General features: G+C 38.9%; 1 protein-coding gene across 3 annotated transcripts in view; it reads right to left on the reverse strand.

Annotated features, from left to right (window-relative positions):
* Positions 1-14,480, reverse strand: part of ACBD6 (acyl-CoA binding domain containing 6) — a 208,437-nt gene that overhangs the window by 182,566 nt on the left and 11,391 nt on the right. For all 3 annotated transcript variants that reach the window (XM_047704719.1, XM_047704721.1, XM_047704720.1), the window contains exon 3: positions 13,751-13,847. In XM_047704719.1, coding sequence (XP_047560675.1) covers positions 13,751-13,847 — 97 coding nt within the window. The remainder of the gene's footprint in view (positions 1-13,750; positions 13,848-14,480) is intronic.

Raw genomic sequence — 14,480 nt, forward strand, 5'->3', positions numbered from 1 at the left:
AAGTGTGCCTAGGGTCCTTGTACTCTGCCACCATCTCCCCAACATCTGCCAACATGTTTTATATCTTAAATTTACATGTTGTTCTATTATCAACTGACCTAAAAAAATCAGAGTGGGGAAGAGATAAAATGGGGTTTGAGGTGGGTCCCAAATCCAATAACTAGTGTCTATGTGAGAAAAAGGAAAGGGAGACTTGGATACAGACATGCTGGGAAGAAGGCCATGTAGACAGAGACAGAAACTGGAGTTAAGCGGACACAAGTCAAAGAACACCCGGGGCCACCAGAAGCAGCAAGAGAGGATTCTACCCTACAGCCTTCAATGAGAACATGGCTTTGCTAACACTTGATTTTGGACCTTGAGCCTCCAGAACTGTGAGAGAATAAATTTCTGTAGTTTTATACTACAAAGTACCAGTTTGTGATACTTCGCTATGGCAATTCTAGGAAACTGATATCGCCTGTAACATTTTGTGACAAAAAGTAACAAACGGCTCAAAGATTGATGGGGACATATCAAAAGAAGACAAGAGCCATCTTGAAGGAGCTCCCAGTGACCAAATAATGATAGTAATGGACTGTAGCCCATCGAATAAAACAGAAACCTATGAGTATATACAGTACAGATATACAGACATGGATGAGGGGAGAAGCAATCAGCCATGGGCCCTGAGCACCTCTACGCATTCTCCTCTGGTATGCCAGGCTCTGACTACACTCTACCTGGGTCATTTCTCAGGGTTGTGTGTACAGCAAGCAACTCAGGGATGAGGGTATTTTCCCAATCCCTGACAAAGAGCAGGCTTGCTTCCATGTGCTATGAAAGTGGTGAATCCCCAAAGCTCAGTGCTCCTTTGCTGTAACACAACCCACTGCATATGCAGGAATCCATCTAGGCCCACCTGCATCATCCCTCTGGGACTTGGGGGATTCGAGAAACCAATGCAAATCAAATAAATCTCATGCAGTTTGGCATACCGTGAATAATAAAGGCCTTTGGCCCAGATCCAGGAGTCATACCTCTGCCAGCATCTAAGAAACAGTAACAGACTAACTTATTAGCTTACAAGTAGGGTACAATTCTAGATCTTTCATAGTTCTTGACAATGAATAAATAAATAAACAGGGGAGAAGGGAAAGCTCATGTTTATAGAAGAATGCCAAATAATAAACATAGAAGAAATGATGGGAGTTGGAAAATCATTAATGGATATTAAAACTAGTGGGTAGGGGCACCTGGGTGGCTCATTCAGTTAAGTGGCGACCTTCGGCTTGGGGTCATGATCCTGGGGTCCTGGGATTAAGCCCTACATCCGGCTCTCTGGTCAGCGGAGAGCCTGCCTCTCCTTCTCCCTCTGCCTGCCGCTCTGCCTACTTGTGCTCTCTATCCCTCTGTCAAATAAATAAACAAAATCTTAAAAATAAAACTAGTCAATAAAATTTGATGAGGAAAAGGATATTTACATAGTCTCAAAGTATCTCCCCACAAATTACTAATTACAAAGGGAAAAAGAGGAATTTTACAGTAGAGAAATCCAGCAGACACCACATTAAGAAAGTGATCAAAGTTAACATAATCAACATTGGGACAAATAGACATCATGTATCTCCTGGTATAACGCACTGAGAAGGACATAATCCTGTGGTATTTCTCCTAAAAATGTATAATCTGAATCTAATTATGAGGAAACATCAGAACAGCCCAAACTGGGACATTCTACAAAAGAGCTGGCCTATATTCTTCAAAACTATCATAGTATAGAAAGAAAAAGAAAGGCTAAGTAACTGTTCCAGACTAAAGGAAGCTGAAGAAACAACTAAATACAGTGCATGATCCTGGACTGGATGATAGATCAGAATGTTTCAAAGAACTATGAAGATTTTTAAAATAAATGATAAATTTGAATATGGCTCATAGATTCAACAATATTGAATCAATATTAAAATTCCTGATTTTAAGAAAAAAGAACTATTGTACACTGTTGGTTAGAATATAAATTGGTATACAGCCATTATAGGAAACAGCATGGAGGTTCCTCAAAAAACATTAAAAATAGGGGGGGTTCTTGGGTGGCTTAGTCAGTTAAGTCATGATCTCAGGATCCTGGGATCCAGCCCTGCATCAGGCTCCACACTCAGCAGGGAGTCAGCTTCCCCTTCTCTTTCTGCCCCGTCCCCCAGACATGGGCACACACCCGTGTGTGCACTCTCTTTCTCTCAAATAAATAAATAAAAGCTTTCAAAAAAAATTAAAAATAGAACTTTCATGTGATCCAGTAATGCCAGTTTGGGGTATATATCTAAAGGAAATGAAATCAGGATCTTAAAGAGCTATCTGCACTCCCATGTTCACTGCAGCATTATTCACAACAACTACGATACGGAAATAATCAAAGTGTTTACCTATGGATGAATGGATAAAGAAGATGTGGTATGTGTGTCTGTGTGTATATATATACACACAGACACATACATACACACACACACAATGGAATATTATTCAGCCATGAGAAAGAAGCGAATCCTGACAACATAGATGAACCTGGAGGACATTATGCTAAGTGAAATAAACCAGACAAATATTATATGATCTCACTTTGATGTAGAATTTAATGAAATTAAAAAGTCAAACTCACAGCAGCAGCAAACAGAGTAGGTAATTACTAGGGGCTGGTGGGGAATGGGAGATAGGGAGATGTTGGTCAAAGGGTATAAAATTGCAGTTATGCAGGATAAATAAATCTAGAGATCTAATATACAGGCATGATAGGGGCGCCTGACTTGCTCAGTTGGTAGAGCACATGATTCTTGATCTCCAGGTCTTAAGTTCAAGCTCCACACCGGGCATAGAGTTTACTTTTAAAAAAATTCTTAAAAATTTAAAAAAAAAATAATATACAGGCATGATGACTATAATAAATAATGCTGTACTGAATACTAAAAATATGCTGAGAGAGTAAATCAGGTAGTCTTACCACAAAAAAAAAAAGATAACTATGAGAAGAAGGTATATTAGTTAGACTACAGTAACCATTTCACTATATGTACATCAAATCACAGTGTATACCTTAAATATATATAATTGACATGTGTGTGTATACAGAATGCCCTGCAGAAACTCTGAGCCCAGAGGGTCTTAAAAAAAAAAAAAAAAGAAATTTCAAAAGAACTCATGACACCAAAAAAAGTCCAAATTTTTATAATGATGGTATAATGATAAAGTCCTTGTTCTAAGAAATAATGAAGTATTTAGTGATTAAGGGACACGATATCTGCGACTTAACTAAAATGGTCTGCAACTTATGTAAAATGGTTCAGAAAAAATTTGAGTGTGCATATAAATAGGGAGAATGCTAAAGCAAATATAGACAAGTGGTATATCTAGGGGCAATTGGGTGGCTCAGTCGGTTGAGCGGCTGCCTTCAGCTCAGGTCATGATCTCAGGGTCCTGGGATCGAGCCCCACATGGGGCTCCCTGCTCAGCGAGGAACCCGTTTCTCTCTTTCCTCACCCACCTGCCTCCTGCCCCCCACTGGTGCTCTCTCTCACTCTTCTCTCAAGTAAATAAAATCTTTAAAAAAGATAAAAACAAAAATAAACAACTGGTATATCTTAAAGACTATCCAGAAGTTCCTTGCACTATTTCTGAAACTTGAAAAAAATTATATCACATATATATTAGTTAATAATGTACCATTATCATTAATACATTATATTATATAATATATTATATATTGTATTATATATTAATACACTAGTTAATATTATTAATTCATAATTACTTATTAAATATTATTTGAAATCTGCTAAGAGAGTAGATACCAAGGGTTCACAGCTCCAAAACAAATGGTAACCATGAAAGGTAATGAAAATGTTCATTAGTTTGACTGTGAGAATCATTTCACAATGTATACGTGTATCAAAGAGTAAAACAACATGCTGTACATCTTACATGGACACAATTTTTGTCAAAAATCATAAAAATAAGTTATACCAAAATAAAAACTTAACCCCTCTCCTTGGCAAAAAAACAAATATGGCAAAAGAATTGCCTTGATTAGATACTGGACAGCACATTCTTTTTTAAAGATTTTTATTTATTTATTTGACAGACAGATCACAAGTAGGCAGAGAAGCAGAGAGGCAGGCAGAAGGAGAGGGGAAAGCAGGCTCCGCGCTGAGCAGAGAGCCCGATGTGGGGCTCGATCCTAGAACCGTGGGATCATGACCTGAGCCGAAAGCAGAAGCTTTAACCCACTGAGCCACCCAGGCGCCCCTGGACAGCACATTCTTGAAATAAGATGAAACATAAGAGAAAACACAGTCAAGGGTTTACATTTTAAGTTACTGTTCATGTTATACTTCACTTCATACTCCATGGAGCTTTAAAACCGTAACTACCTTTACTTGAATTTTTCATACACATACACACCCATAAGTTTAGATGGATGCTATACATATGTTTTATACATATACAGATGTGTATGTGTGTAAATATATGTAAATATAAAATGCCACATGTAGAAAAGAAAAACAGAGAGATTAAGAGTGGGGCTCTGAACTCCTATATAGGCAAGTCTAAATCCCAGCACCATCACTGATAAGCTGGCTAATCCTGGGCAAGACAATAAACTGCTCGGTGCCTGAATCTCCTCATTTTTAAAATGCAGACAATGGGGGCACCTGAGTGGCTCAGTTTGTTAAGCATCTGCCCTCAGCTCAGGTTATGATCTCGGGGTCCTGGGAAGGAGCCCGCATCAGGCTCCCTGATCAGCTAAGAGTCTGCTTCTCCCTCTGCCCTTCCCCCCTTCCTTCCCCCTCCTCGTGCTCTCTCTCTTTCCAATAAATAATTCTAAAAAAAAATTTTTTTAAAAAGATTCCCTTTAAAATGTAGACAATAATAGTTTCTAATCTAAGATTCTTATGGGGGCGCTTGGGTGGCACAGTCAGTAGGGCATGCAACTCTTGATTTTGGGGTCATGAGTTTGAGCCCCACACTGGGTTTAGAGACTACTTAAAAATAAAAAAAACTTACAATTCTTGTGAAGATTTCAAAGGACAACACATATAAAGAGCTTAGCACATTCAGCAATGAGAATTACTATTATTTCACTGGTTTCCGAAACCAGTACCAAAAGAAAATGATTCTCTACCTAAAAGATAATGAATGAAATACCAAATGTCTTGAGATTGCAGTTACAAACTACTTCATACCAGTCAGAAAGGGAAAAAAAAGCCGAGTCAAAGGGGACCAGACCAGAATGTTTAAATTAAAATTTAAACAAAAATAAAAAATTAAACAAAATAAAAAATTAAAAATTTAAATAAAACATAAAATTCCTCTTTACAACTAGATTACAGATGTCAAAACATTTTGAGAACAATGTATTAAGAATGATCTTTGATTTTTTTTTAAGAGAAAGAAAGAGAGCACGTGCAGGACACAGGGGTTGGGGGGAAGCAGAGGGAGAGAGAATCTTAAGCAGGCTCCACATCCAGCACGGAGCCCCACAGGGGGCTGATCTCATGACCCTGAGAAAATTATCTTTATTTGAAAGTTCCTTTGCTTCTGCTTAGTTTCCTCAAATTTATATTCAATAGGTGAGATTTACAGGGTTTTTGTTTTTGTTTTGGGTTTTTTTTTGTTTTTTTTTTTTTTTTTTTTACAAATTTCTTTTAAAAGCATCCTTACCGCCTGTTTAAATTTCCAAAAGGAAGAACTATCTGACCACATGGACTCTGCAACCATTTGTAAAAGTTCGAGTTAACAGGGGCGCCTGGGTGGCTCAGTCAGTTGAACATCCACTCTTGGTTTCAGCTCAGGTCATGATCTCATGTGTCGGTTGTGAGATCGAGCCCAAAATTGGGCTCCAGGCTTGATGAGGAGTCTGTTTGAAGATTCTCTCCCTCTGCCCCTCCCCTCCTCCTGCATACGTGCACACATGCACACACATGCACACACACACACACACACATACACATTCTCTCTCTCTAGGAAAAATAAATAAATCTTTAAAAAAAAAAGAGTGGTGGTTAACGGAATTTTATTTAGTAATTAAGGTACTGAAGGTGAATAATAAATTATGTCATTTATCAGAACTTATAAACTCAAATGCCTACATAGGCCAGGCATCAGAAACAATCACGTAAATCAATAGGGAAGAACTAAGGCCCACAGAGACTAAAGAGCAAAGGACTCACCAAAACGCATTCAAACTCAAGTTTTGTTTTGTTTTTTAAACATTGTGGCATATGTGTTCAGGATGTTTTCACCACTTGATTTCAGATACAAAGTCCTTAGGACCTTTATGATACACATTTGTATGCAAACTTGATGTTTCATAAAAGATACTAACAAAATGGATTATTTCTGAAAATATTCATGCACATCAAAAACATCACAAAATGTTTCAATGACTTCAGAAAGGCAGTTTTATCTTTAAAGATATCCTAAATGGGTTACCTCTCCCTCTTTGTGCTCACAATTCAGATACACTTTCATACGTCATAATACATAATCTTTAAGGTACCTTACAACTCTGACATTTTACGATACCATGATTATTAAACAAAATTCCTTCCAGCTGGTGAAACATGCGTACCTATGAAATAATTTAATTAGTACCAAAACATCTGAAAATTGCTATATTCATTCATCACTGAAATGTTTGGCCTAAATATTTTTAATGAAAATTAATACTCAATTTGCATTTTTGACATGGTATTGATACTTTATCCCATTTAAATACCTGTCACCAATGTTTTAAAAAAGTTTTTTGAAATAAAATACCAATCCCACCTTTATTAAATCTTTTAGATGTTCTCCAGTAAGTATACTAGGAAAAGAGGTACATTTAAATGAACAATACCCAGTATCTCCAAGGTCCAAAGTAATCTCTCTTTTCCACTGGATTCCCTAGCACTTGCATCACCATTTTATACTATAATCATATTTTATATATTTTATCTTCTATAATATGCTTTAAATTATGTAATGACAGAAAGCCTATCTTTATATATTTTTTTAATTTTATTCTTTATAAACATATATTTTTATCCCCAGGGGTACAGGTCTGCAAATCGCCAGGTTTACACACTTCACAGCACTCACCATAGCACATACCCTCCCCAATATCCATAACCCCACCCCCCCCTCCCAACCCCCCCTCCCCCCAATCAACCCTCAGTTTGTTTTGTGAGATTAAGAGTCACTTATGGTTTGTCTCCCTCCCAATCCCATCTTGTTTCATTTATTCTTCTCCTACCCCCTTAACCCCCCATGTTGCATCTCCTCTCCCTCATATCAGGGAGATCATATGATAGTTGTCTTTCTCCGATTGACTTATTTCGCTAAGCATGATACCCTCTAGTTCCATCCACGTCGTCGCAAATGGCAAGATTTCATTTCTTTTGATGGCTGCATAGTATTCCATTGTGTGTATATACCACTTCTTCTTTATCCATTCGTCTGTTGATGGACATCTAGGTTCTTTCCATAGTTTGGCTATTGTAGACATTGCTGCTATAAACATTCGGGTGCATGTGCCCCTTCGGATCACTACATTTGTATCTTTAGGGTAAATACCCAGCAGTGCAATTGCTGGGTCATAGGGTAGTTCTATTTTCAACATTTTGAGGAACCTCCATGCTGTTTTCCAGAGTGGTTGCACCAGCTCGCATTCCCACCAACAGTGTAGGAGGGTTCCCCTTTCTCCGCATCCTCTCCAGCATCTGTCATTTCCTCACTTGTTAATTTTAGCCATTCTGACTGGTGTGAGGTGATATCTCATGGTGGTTTTGATTTGTATTTCCCTGATGCCGAGTGATATGGAGCACTTTTTCATGTGTCTGTTGGCCATCTGGATGTCTTCTTTGCAGAAATGTCTGTTCATGTCCTCTGCCCATTTCTTGATTGGATTATTTGTTCTTTGGGTGTTGAGTTTGCTAAGTTCTTTATAGATTTTGGACACTAGCCCTTTATCTGATATGTCATTTGCAAATATCTTCTCCCATTCTGTCAGTTGTCTTTTGGTTTTGTTAACTGTTTCCTTTGCTGTGCAAAAGCTTTTGATCTTGACAAAATCCCAATAGTTCATTTTTGCCCTTGCTTCCCTTGCCTTTGGTGATGTTCCTAGGAAGATGTTGCTGTGGAAGACGTCGAAGAGGTTGCTGCCTGTGTTCTCCTCAAGGATTTTGATGGATTCCTTTCTCACATTGAGATCCTTCATCCATTTTGAGTCTATTTTCGTGTGTAGTGTAAGGAAATGATCCAATTTCATTTTTCTGCATGTGGCTGTCCAATTTTTCCCAACACCATTTATTGAAGAGGCTGTCTTTTTTCCATTGGACATTCTTTCCTGCTTTGTCGAAGATGAGTTGACCATAGAGTTGAGGGTCTATTTCTGGGCTCTCTATTCTGTTCCATTGATCTATGTGTCTGTTTTTGTGCCCGTACCATGCTGTCTTGATGATGACAGCTTTGTAATAGAGCTTGAAGTCCGGAATTGTGATGCCACCAACTTTGGCTTTCTTTTTCAATATTCCTTTGGCTATTCGAGGTCTTTTCTGGTTCCATATGAATTTTAGGATTATTTGTTCCATTCTTTGAAAAAAATGGATGGTACTTTGATAGGAATTGCATTAAATGTGTAGATTGCTTTAGGTAGCATAGACATTTTCACAATATTTATTCTTCCAATCCAGGAGCATGGAACATTTTTCCATTTCTTTGTGTCTTCCTCAATTTCTTTCATGAGTACTTTATAGTTTTCTGAGTATAGATTCTTAGTCTCTTTGGTTAGGTTTATTCCTAGGTATCTTATAGTTTTGGGTGCAATTGTAAATGGGATGGACTCCTTAATTTCTCTTTCTTCTGTCTTGTTGTTGGTGTAGAGAAATGCAACTGATTTCTGTGCATTGATTTTATATCCTGACACTTTACTGAATTCCTGTACAAGTTCTAGCAGTTTTGGAGTGGAGTCTTTTGGGTTTTCCACATATAGTATCATATCATCTGCGAAGAGTGATAGTTTGACTTCTTCTTTGACGATTTGGATGCCTTTAATTTCCTTTTGTTGTCTGAGTGCTGAGGCTAGGACTTCTAGTACTATGTTGAATAGCAGTGGTGATAACGGACATCCCTGCCGTGTTCCTGACCTTAGCGGAAAAGCTTTCAGTTTTTCTCCATTGAGAATGATATTTGCGGTGGGTTTTTCATAGATGGCTTTGATAATACTGAGGTATGTGCCGTCTATCCCTACACGTTGAAGAGTTTTGATCAGGAAGGGATGCTGTACTTTGTCAAATGCTTTTTCAGCATCTATGGAGAGTATCATATGATTCTGGTTCTTTCTTTTATTAATATGTTGTATCACATTGATTGATTTACGGATGTTGAACCAGCTTTGCAGCCCTGGAATAAATCCCACTTGGTCGTGGTGAATAATCCTTTTAATGTACTGTTGAATCCTATTGGCTAGTATTTTGGCGAGAATTTTTGCATCTGTGTTCATCAAGGATATTGATCTGTAGTTCTCTTTTTTGATGGGATCCTTGTCTGGTTTTGGGATCAAGGTGATGCTGGCCTCATAAAATAAGTGTGGAAGTTTTCCTTCTATTTCTATTTTTTGGAACAGTTTCAGGAGAATAGGAATTAGTTCTTCTTTAAATGTTTGGTAGAATTCCCCCGGGAAGCCATCTGGCCCTGGGCTTTTGTTTGTTTGGAGATTTTTGATGACTGTTTCAATCTCCTTACTGGTTATGGGTCTGTTCAGGCTTTCTATTTCTTCCTGGTTCAGTTGTGGTAGTTTATATGTCTCTAGGAATGCATCCATTTCTTCCAGATTGTCAAATTTGTTGGCGTAGAGTTGCTCATAGTATGTTCTTATAATTGTCTGTATTTCTTTGGTGTTCGTTGTGATCTCTCCTCTTTCATTCATGATTTTATTTATTTGGGTCCTTTCTCTTTTCTTTTTGATACGTCTGGCCAGGGGTTTATCAATCTTATTAATTCTTTCAAAGAACCAGCTCCTAGTTTCGTTGATTTGTTCTATTGTTTTTTTGGTTTCTATTTCATTGATTTCTGCTCTGATCTTTATGATTTCTCTTCTCCTGCTGGGTTTAGGGTTTCTTTCTTTTCTTTCTCCAGCTCCTTTAGGTGTAGGGTTAGGTTGTGTACCTGAGATCTTTCTTGTTTCTTGAGAAAGGCTTGTACCGCTATATATTTTCCTCTCAGGACTGCCTTTGTTGTGTCCCACAGATTCTGAACCGTTGTGTTTTCATTATCATTTGTTTCCATAAATTTTTTCAATTCTTCTTTAATTTCCTGGTTGACCCATTCATTCTTTAGAAGGATGCTGTTTAGTCTCCATGTATTTGGGTTCTTTCCAAATTTCCTCTTGTTATTGAGTTCTAGCTTTAGAGCATTGTGGTCTGAAAATATGCAGGGAATGATCCCAATCTTTTGATACCGGTTGAGACTTGATTTAGGACCAAGAATGTGATCTATTCTGGAGAATGTTCCATGTGCACTAGAGAAGAATGTGTATTCTGTTGCTTTGGGATGAAATGTTCTGAATATATCTGTGATGTCCATCTGGTCCAGTGTGTCATTTAAGGCCTTTATTTCCTTGTTGATCTTTTGCTTGGATGATCTGTCCATTTCAGTGAGGGGAGTGTTGAAATCCCCTACTATTATTGTATTATTGTCAATGTGTTTCTTTGATTTTGTTATTAATTGGTTTATATAGTTGGCTGCTCCCACGTTAGGGGCATAGATATTTAAAATTGTTACATCTTCTTGTTGGACAGTTCCTTTGAGTATGATATAGTGTCCTTCCTCATCTCTTATTATAGTCTTTGGCTTAAAATCTAATTGATCTGCTATAAGGATTGCCACTCCTGCTTTCTTCTGATGTCCATTAGCATGGTAAATTCTTTTCCACCCCCTCACTTTAAACCTGGAGGTGTCTTTGGGTTTAAGATGAGTTTCTTGTAGGCAACATATAGATGGGTTTTGTTTTTTTATCCATTCTGATACCCTGTGTCTTTTGATTGGGGCATTTAGCCCATAACATTCAGGGTAAGTATTGAGAGATATGAATTTAGTGCCATTGTATTGCCTGTAAGGTGACTGTTATTGTATATTGTCTCTGTTTCTTTCTGATCTACTACTTTGAGGGTCTCTCTTTGCTTAGAGGACCCCTTTCAATATTTCCTGTAGAGCTGGTTTGGTATTTGCAAATTCTTTCAGTTTTTGTTTGTCCTGGAAGCTTTTAATCTCTTCGTCTATTTTCAATGATAGCCTAGCTGGATATAGTATTCTTGGCTGCATGTTTTTCTCATTCTGAATATATCATGCCAGCTCTTTCTGGCCTGCCAGGTCTCTGTGGATAAGTCTGCTGTCAATCTAATATTTTTACCATTGTACGTTACAGACTTCTTTTCCCGGGCTGCTTTCAGGATCTTCTCTTTGTCACTAAGACTTGTAAATTTTACTATTAGGTGACGGGGTGTGGACCTATTCTTATTGATTTTGAGGGGGGTTCTCTGAACCTCCTGGATTTTGATGCTTGTTCCCTTTGCCATATTGGGGAAATTCTCTCCAATAATTCTCTCCAACATACCTTCTGCTCCCCTCTCTGTTTCCTCTTCTTCTGGAATCCCAATTATTCTAATGTTGTTTCGTCTTATGGTGTCACTTATCTCTCGAATTCTCCCCTCGTGGTCCAGTAGCTGTTTGTCCCTCTTTTGCTCAGCTTCTTTATTCTCTGTCATTTGGTCTTCTATATCGCTAATTCTTTCTTCTGCCTCATTTATCCTAGCAGTGAGAGCCTCCATTTTTGATTGCACCTCATTAATAGCTTTTTTGATTTCAACTTGGTTAGATTTTAGTTCTTTTATTTCTCCAGAAAGGGCTTTTATATCTCCCGAGAGGGTTGCTTTAATATCTTCCATGCCTTTTTCAAGCCCGGCTAGAACCTTGAGAATCGTCATTCTGAACTCTATATCTGACATATTACCAATGTCTGTATTGATTAGGTCCCTAGCCTTTGGTACTGCTTCTTGTTCTTTTTTTTGTTGTGAATTTTTCCGCCTTGTCATTTTGTCCAGATAAGAGTATATGAAGGAGCAAGTAAAATACTAAAAGGGTGGCAACAACCCCAGGAAAATATGCTTTAGCCAAATCAGAAGAGATCCGAAATCGTGAGGGGGGAGAAAGGGGATAAAAAGGGGTTCAGAAAGAAAAAAAAAAAAACGATTAAAAAAAGAAAGCCGATAAAAAATATAAAAAGGAAAAAATATATATATATATTAGATAAACTATTTAAAAAACGTTAAAAAAGAAAACGGTAAAAGTTAAAAAAATTTAGCAGAAGAAGAGAAAATAAATTGAAAAAGAAAAAAAAATTAAATTAACTGTAAGGCTAAAGAATCATGGGGAGAAAGCCATGAGTTCCATGCTTCGCTTTCTCCTCCTCTGGAATTCCGCCGCTCTCCTTGGTATTGAAACTGCACTCTTTGGTAGGTGAACTTGGTCCTGGCTGGGCTTCTCGTTGATCTTATGGGGGAGGGGCCTGTTGCAGTGATTCTCAAGCGTCTTTGCCCCAGGCGGAGTTGCACTGCCCTTACCCGGGGGCCAGGCTGAGTAATCCGCTCGGGTTTGCTGGGTTTGCTTTCGGGAGCTTGTGTTCCCTGAGTGCTTTCCGTACAGTTCCGGAGGGCGGGAATGAAGATGGCGGCCTCCCGGTGTCCGGCCCAGAGGAGCCAAGAGCCCGGGGCCCCACTCCTCAGTGAGCCCTCAGAGAACAGCGCCCAATGACTACCGTCACCCTGGCCTCCGGCTGCGCTCCGAGCTGTCCGAGCCCGCGACCAGTTCAAGGTAACCCCGAGTTTAGAGCTCACTCCTTGGCTCTGTCTCTGTAGCCGGCTTCCCTGTTCTAATACCGGTAAGCTCTGCGACACTCAGACACCCCCGATCCTTCTGTGACCCTGCGGGACCTGGGGTCACACTGAGCCCGCCTGGGCTTCACCCCGGTTAAGCCTCTGGAGCAATGTCCCTCAGCAGAACAGACTTTCAAAAGTCCCAATTTTGTGCTCCGTTGCTCTGCCGCTCGCCGGCCCCTCCCCCTGCGGTCTATCTTCCCGTCGCTTTGGATTCACTTCTCCGCCAGTCCTACCTTTCAGATAGTGGTTGAGTTTCTGTTTCTAGAATTGCTGTTCTTCTTCTCTTCAATCTCCCGTTGGATTTGTAGGTGTTTGCAATCTTTAGATAAGCTATTTAGCTGATCTCCCGCTACCTGAAGTAGTCTCAGCCTGCTACTTCTCCGCCATCTTGACTCCTCCTCCCCATCTTTATATTTTATCCGCATCAAAAAGCATTAGTACTTGTACAGAAGTGCTCATTAAAAAAAAAAATCCATTTCTCAAGAAAATGACGATCTCAAGTTAAGCTCTTTCAAATTCTGAAATGAACTGTTTTTTTTACAAAATTCAGAGAAGTTCTCAATATCTGTAGCTGGCTAATATTTAAGCAAATTTTGAGGTAGATAAATATTACAATAACTCCCCCTCTCCCTTAGCCCCTCCCCACTCTCCACCCCATCATGCTCTCTTTCTCCTCAAATAAATAAAATCTTAAAAAAAAAAAAACAAAAAAAAAACACTTAAGCTTAGGCTTAGTTTTAAGCCTTTATTTGAGAGGAAGATGCTATGTTTTTAGAAAATATTATTTAACAATCATCAAATCTTACCTGAGGATTCCAACCTGGATCTAATTTCTTAACTACTGCAATATACTCCCGCATTGCTTGACTGGGGCTTGAATCACCAAGTGCTTTCCATGCTTCCCTACGGTAAGAATATCCAAAATAATCTATCATTATCTATGGAAGTAACACAAATGGCACATTCCTTTTTATTTTTTATTTTATATTTTTTTAAGATTTTATTTATTTGACAGAGAGAGATCACAAGCGGGCAGAGAGGCAAGCAGAGAGAGAGAGAGGAAGAAGCAGGCTCCCTGCAGAGGGGAAAGCTCGATGCGGGACTCGATCCCAGGACCCCAAGATCATGACCTGAGCCGAAGGCAGAGGCTTAACCACTGAGCCACCCAGGTGCCCCGCACATTCCTTTTTAGTATTAAAACTGGCATGCAAATGTCCACAATAGCCAAACTATGGAAAGAACCTAGATGTCCATCAAGAGATGAATGGATAAAGAAGATGTGATATATATATACAACGGAATACTATGCAGCCATCGAAAGAAATAAAATCTTGCCATTTGTGACGACGTGGATGGAACTAGAGGGTATTATGCTTAGCAAAATAAGTCAATCAGAGAAAGACAATTATCATATGATCTCCCTGATAACGAGAAAGTTGAGAGGCAACGTGGGGAGTTTGGGGAGGTAGGAAAGGAATAAATGAAACAAGATGGGATCGGGAGGGAGACAAACCATAAGAGACTCTTCATCTCACA

This window comes from Lutra lutra, chromosome 15 (genome assembly GCF_902655055.1).
Source record: "Lutra lutra chromosome 15, mLutLut1.2, whole genome shotgun sequence".
In the NCBI taxonomy this organism is placed as follows: Eukaryota; Metazoa; Chordata; class Mammalia; order Carnivora; family Mustelidae; genus Lutra; species Lutra lutra.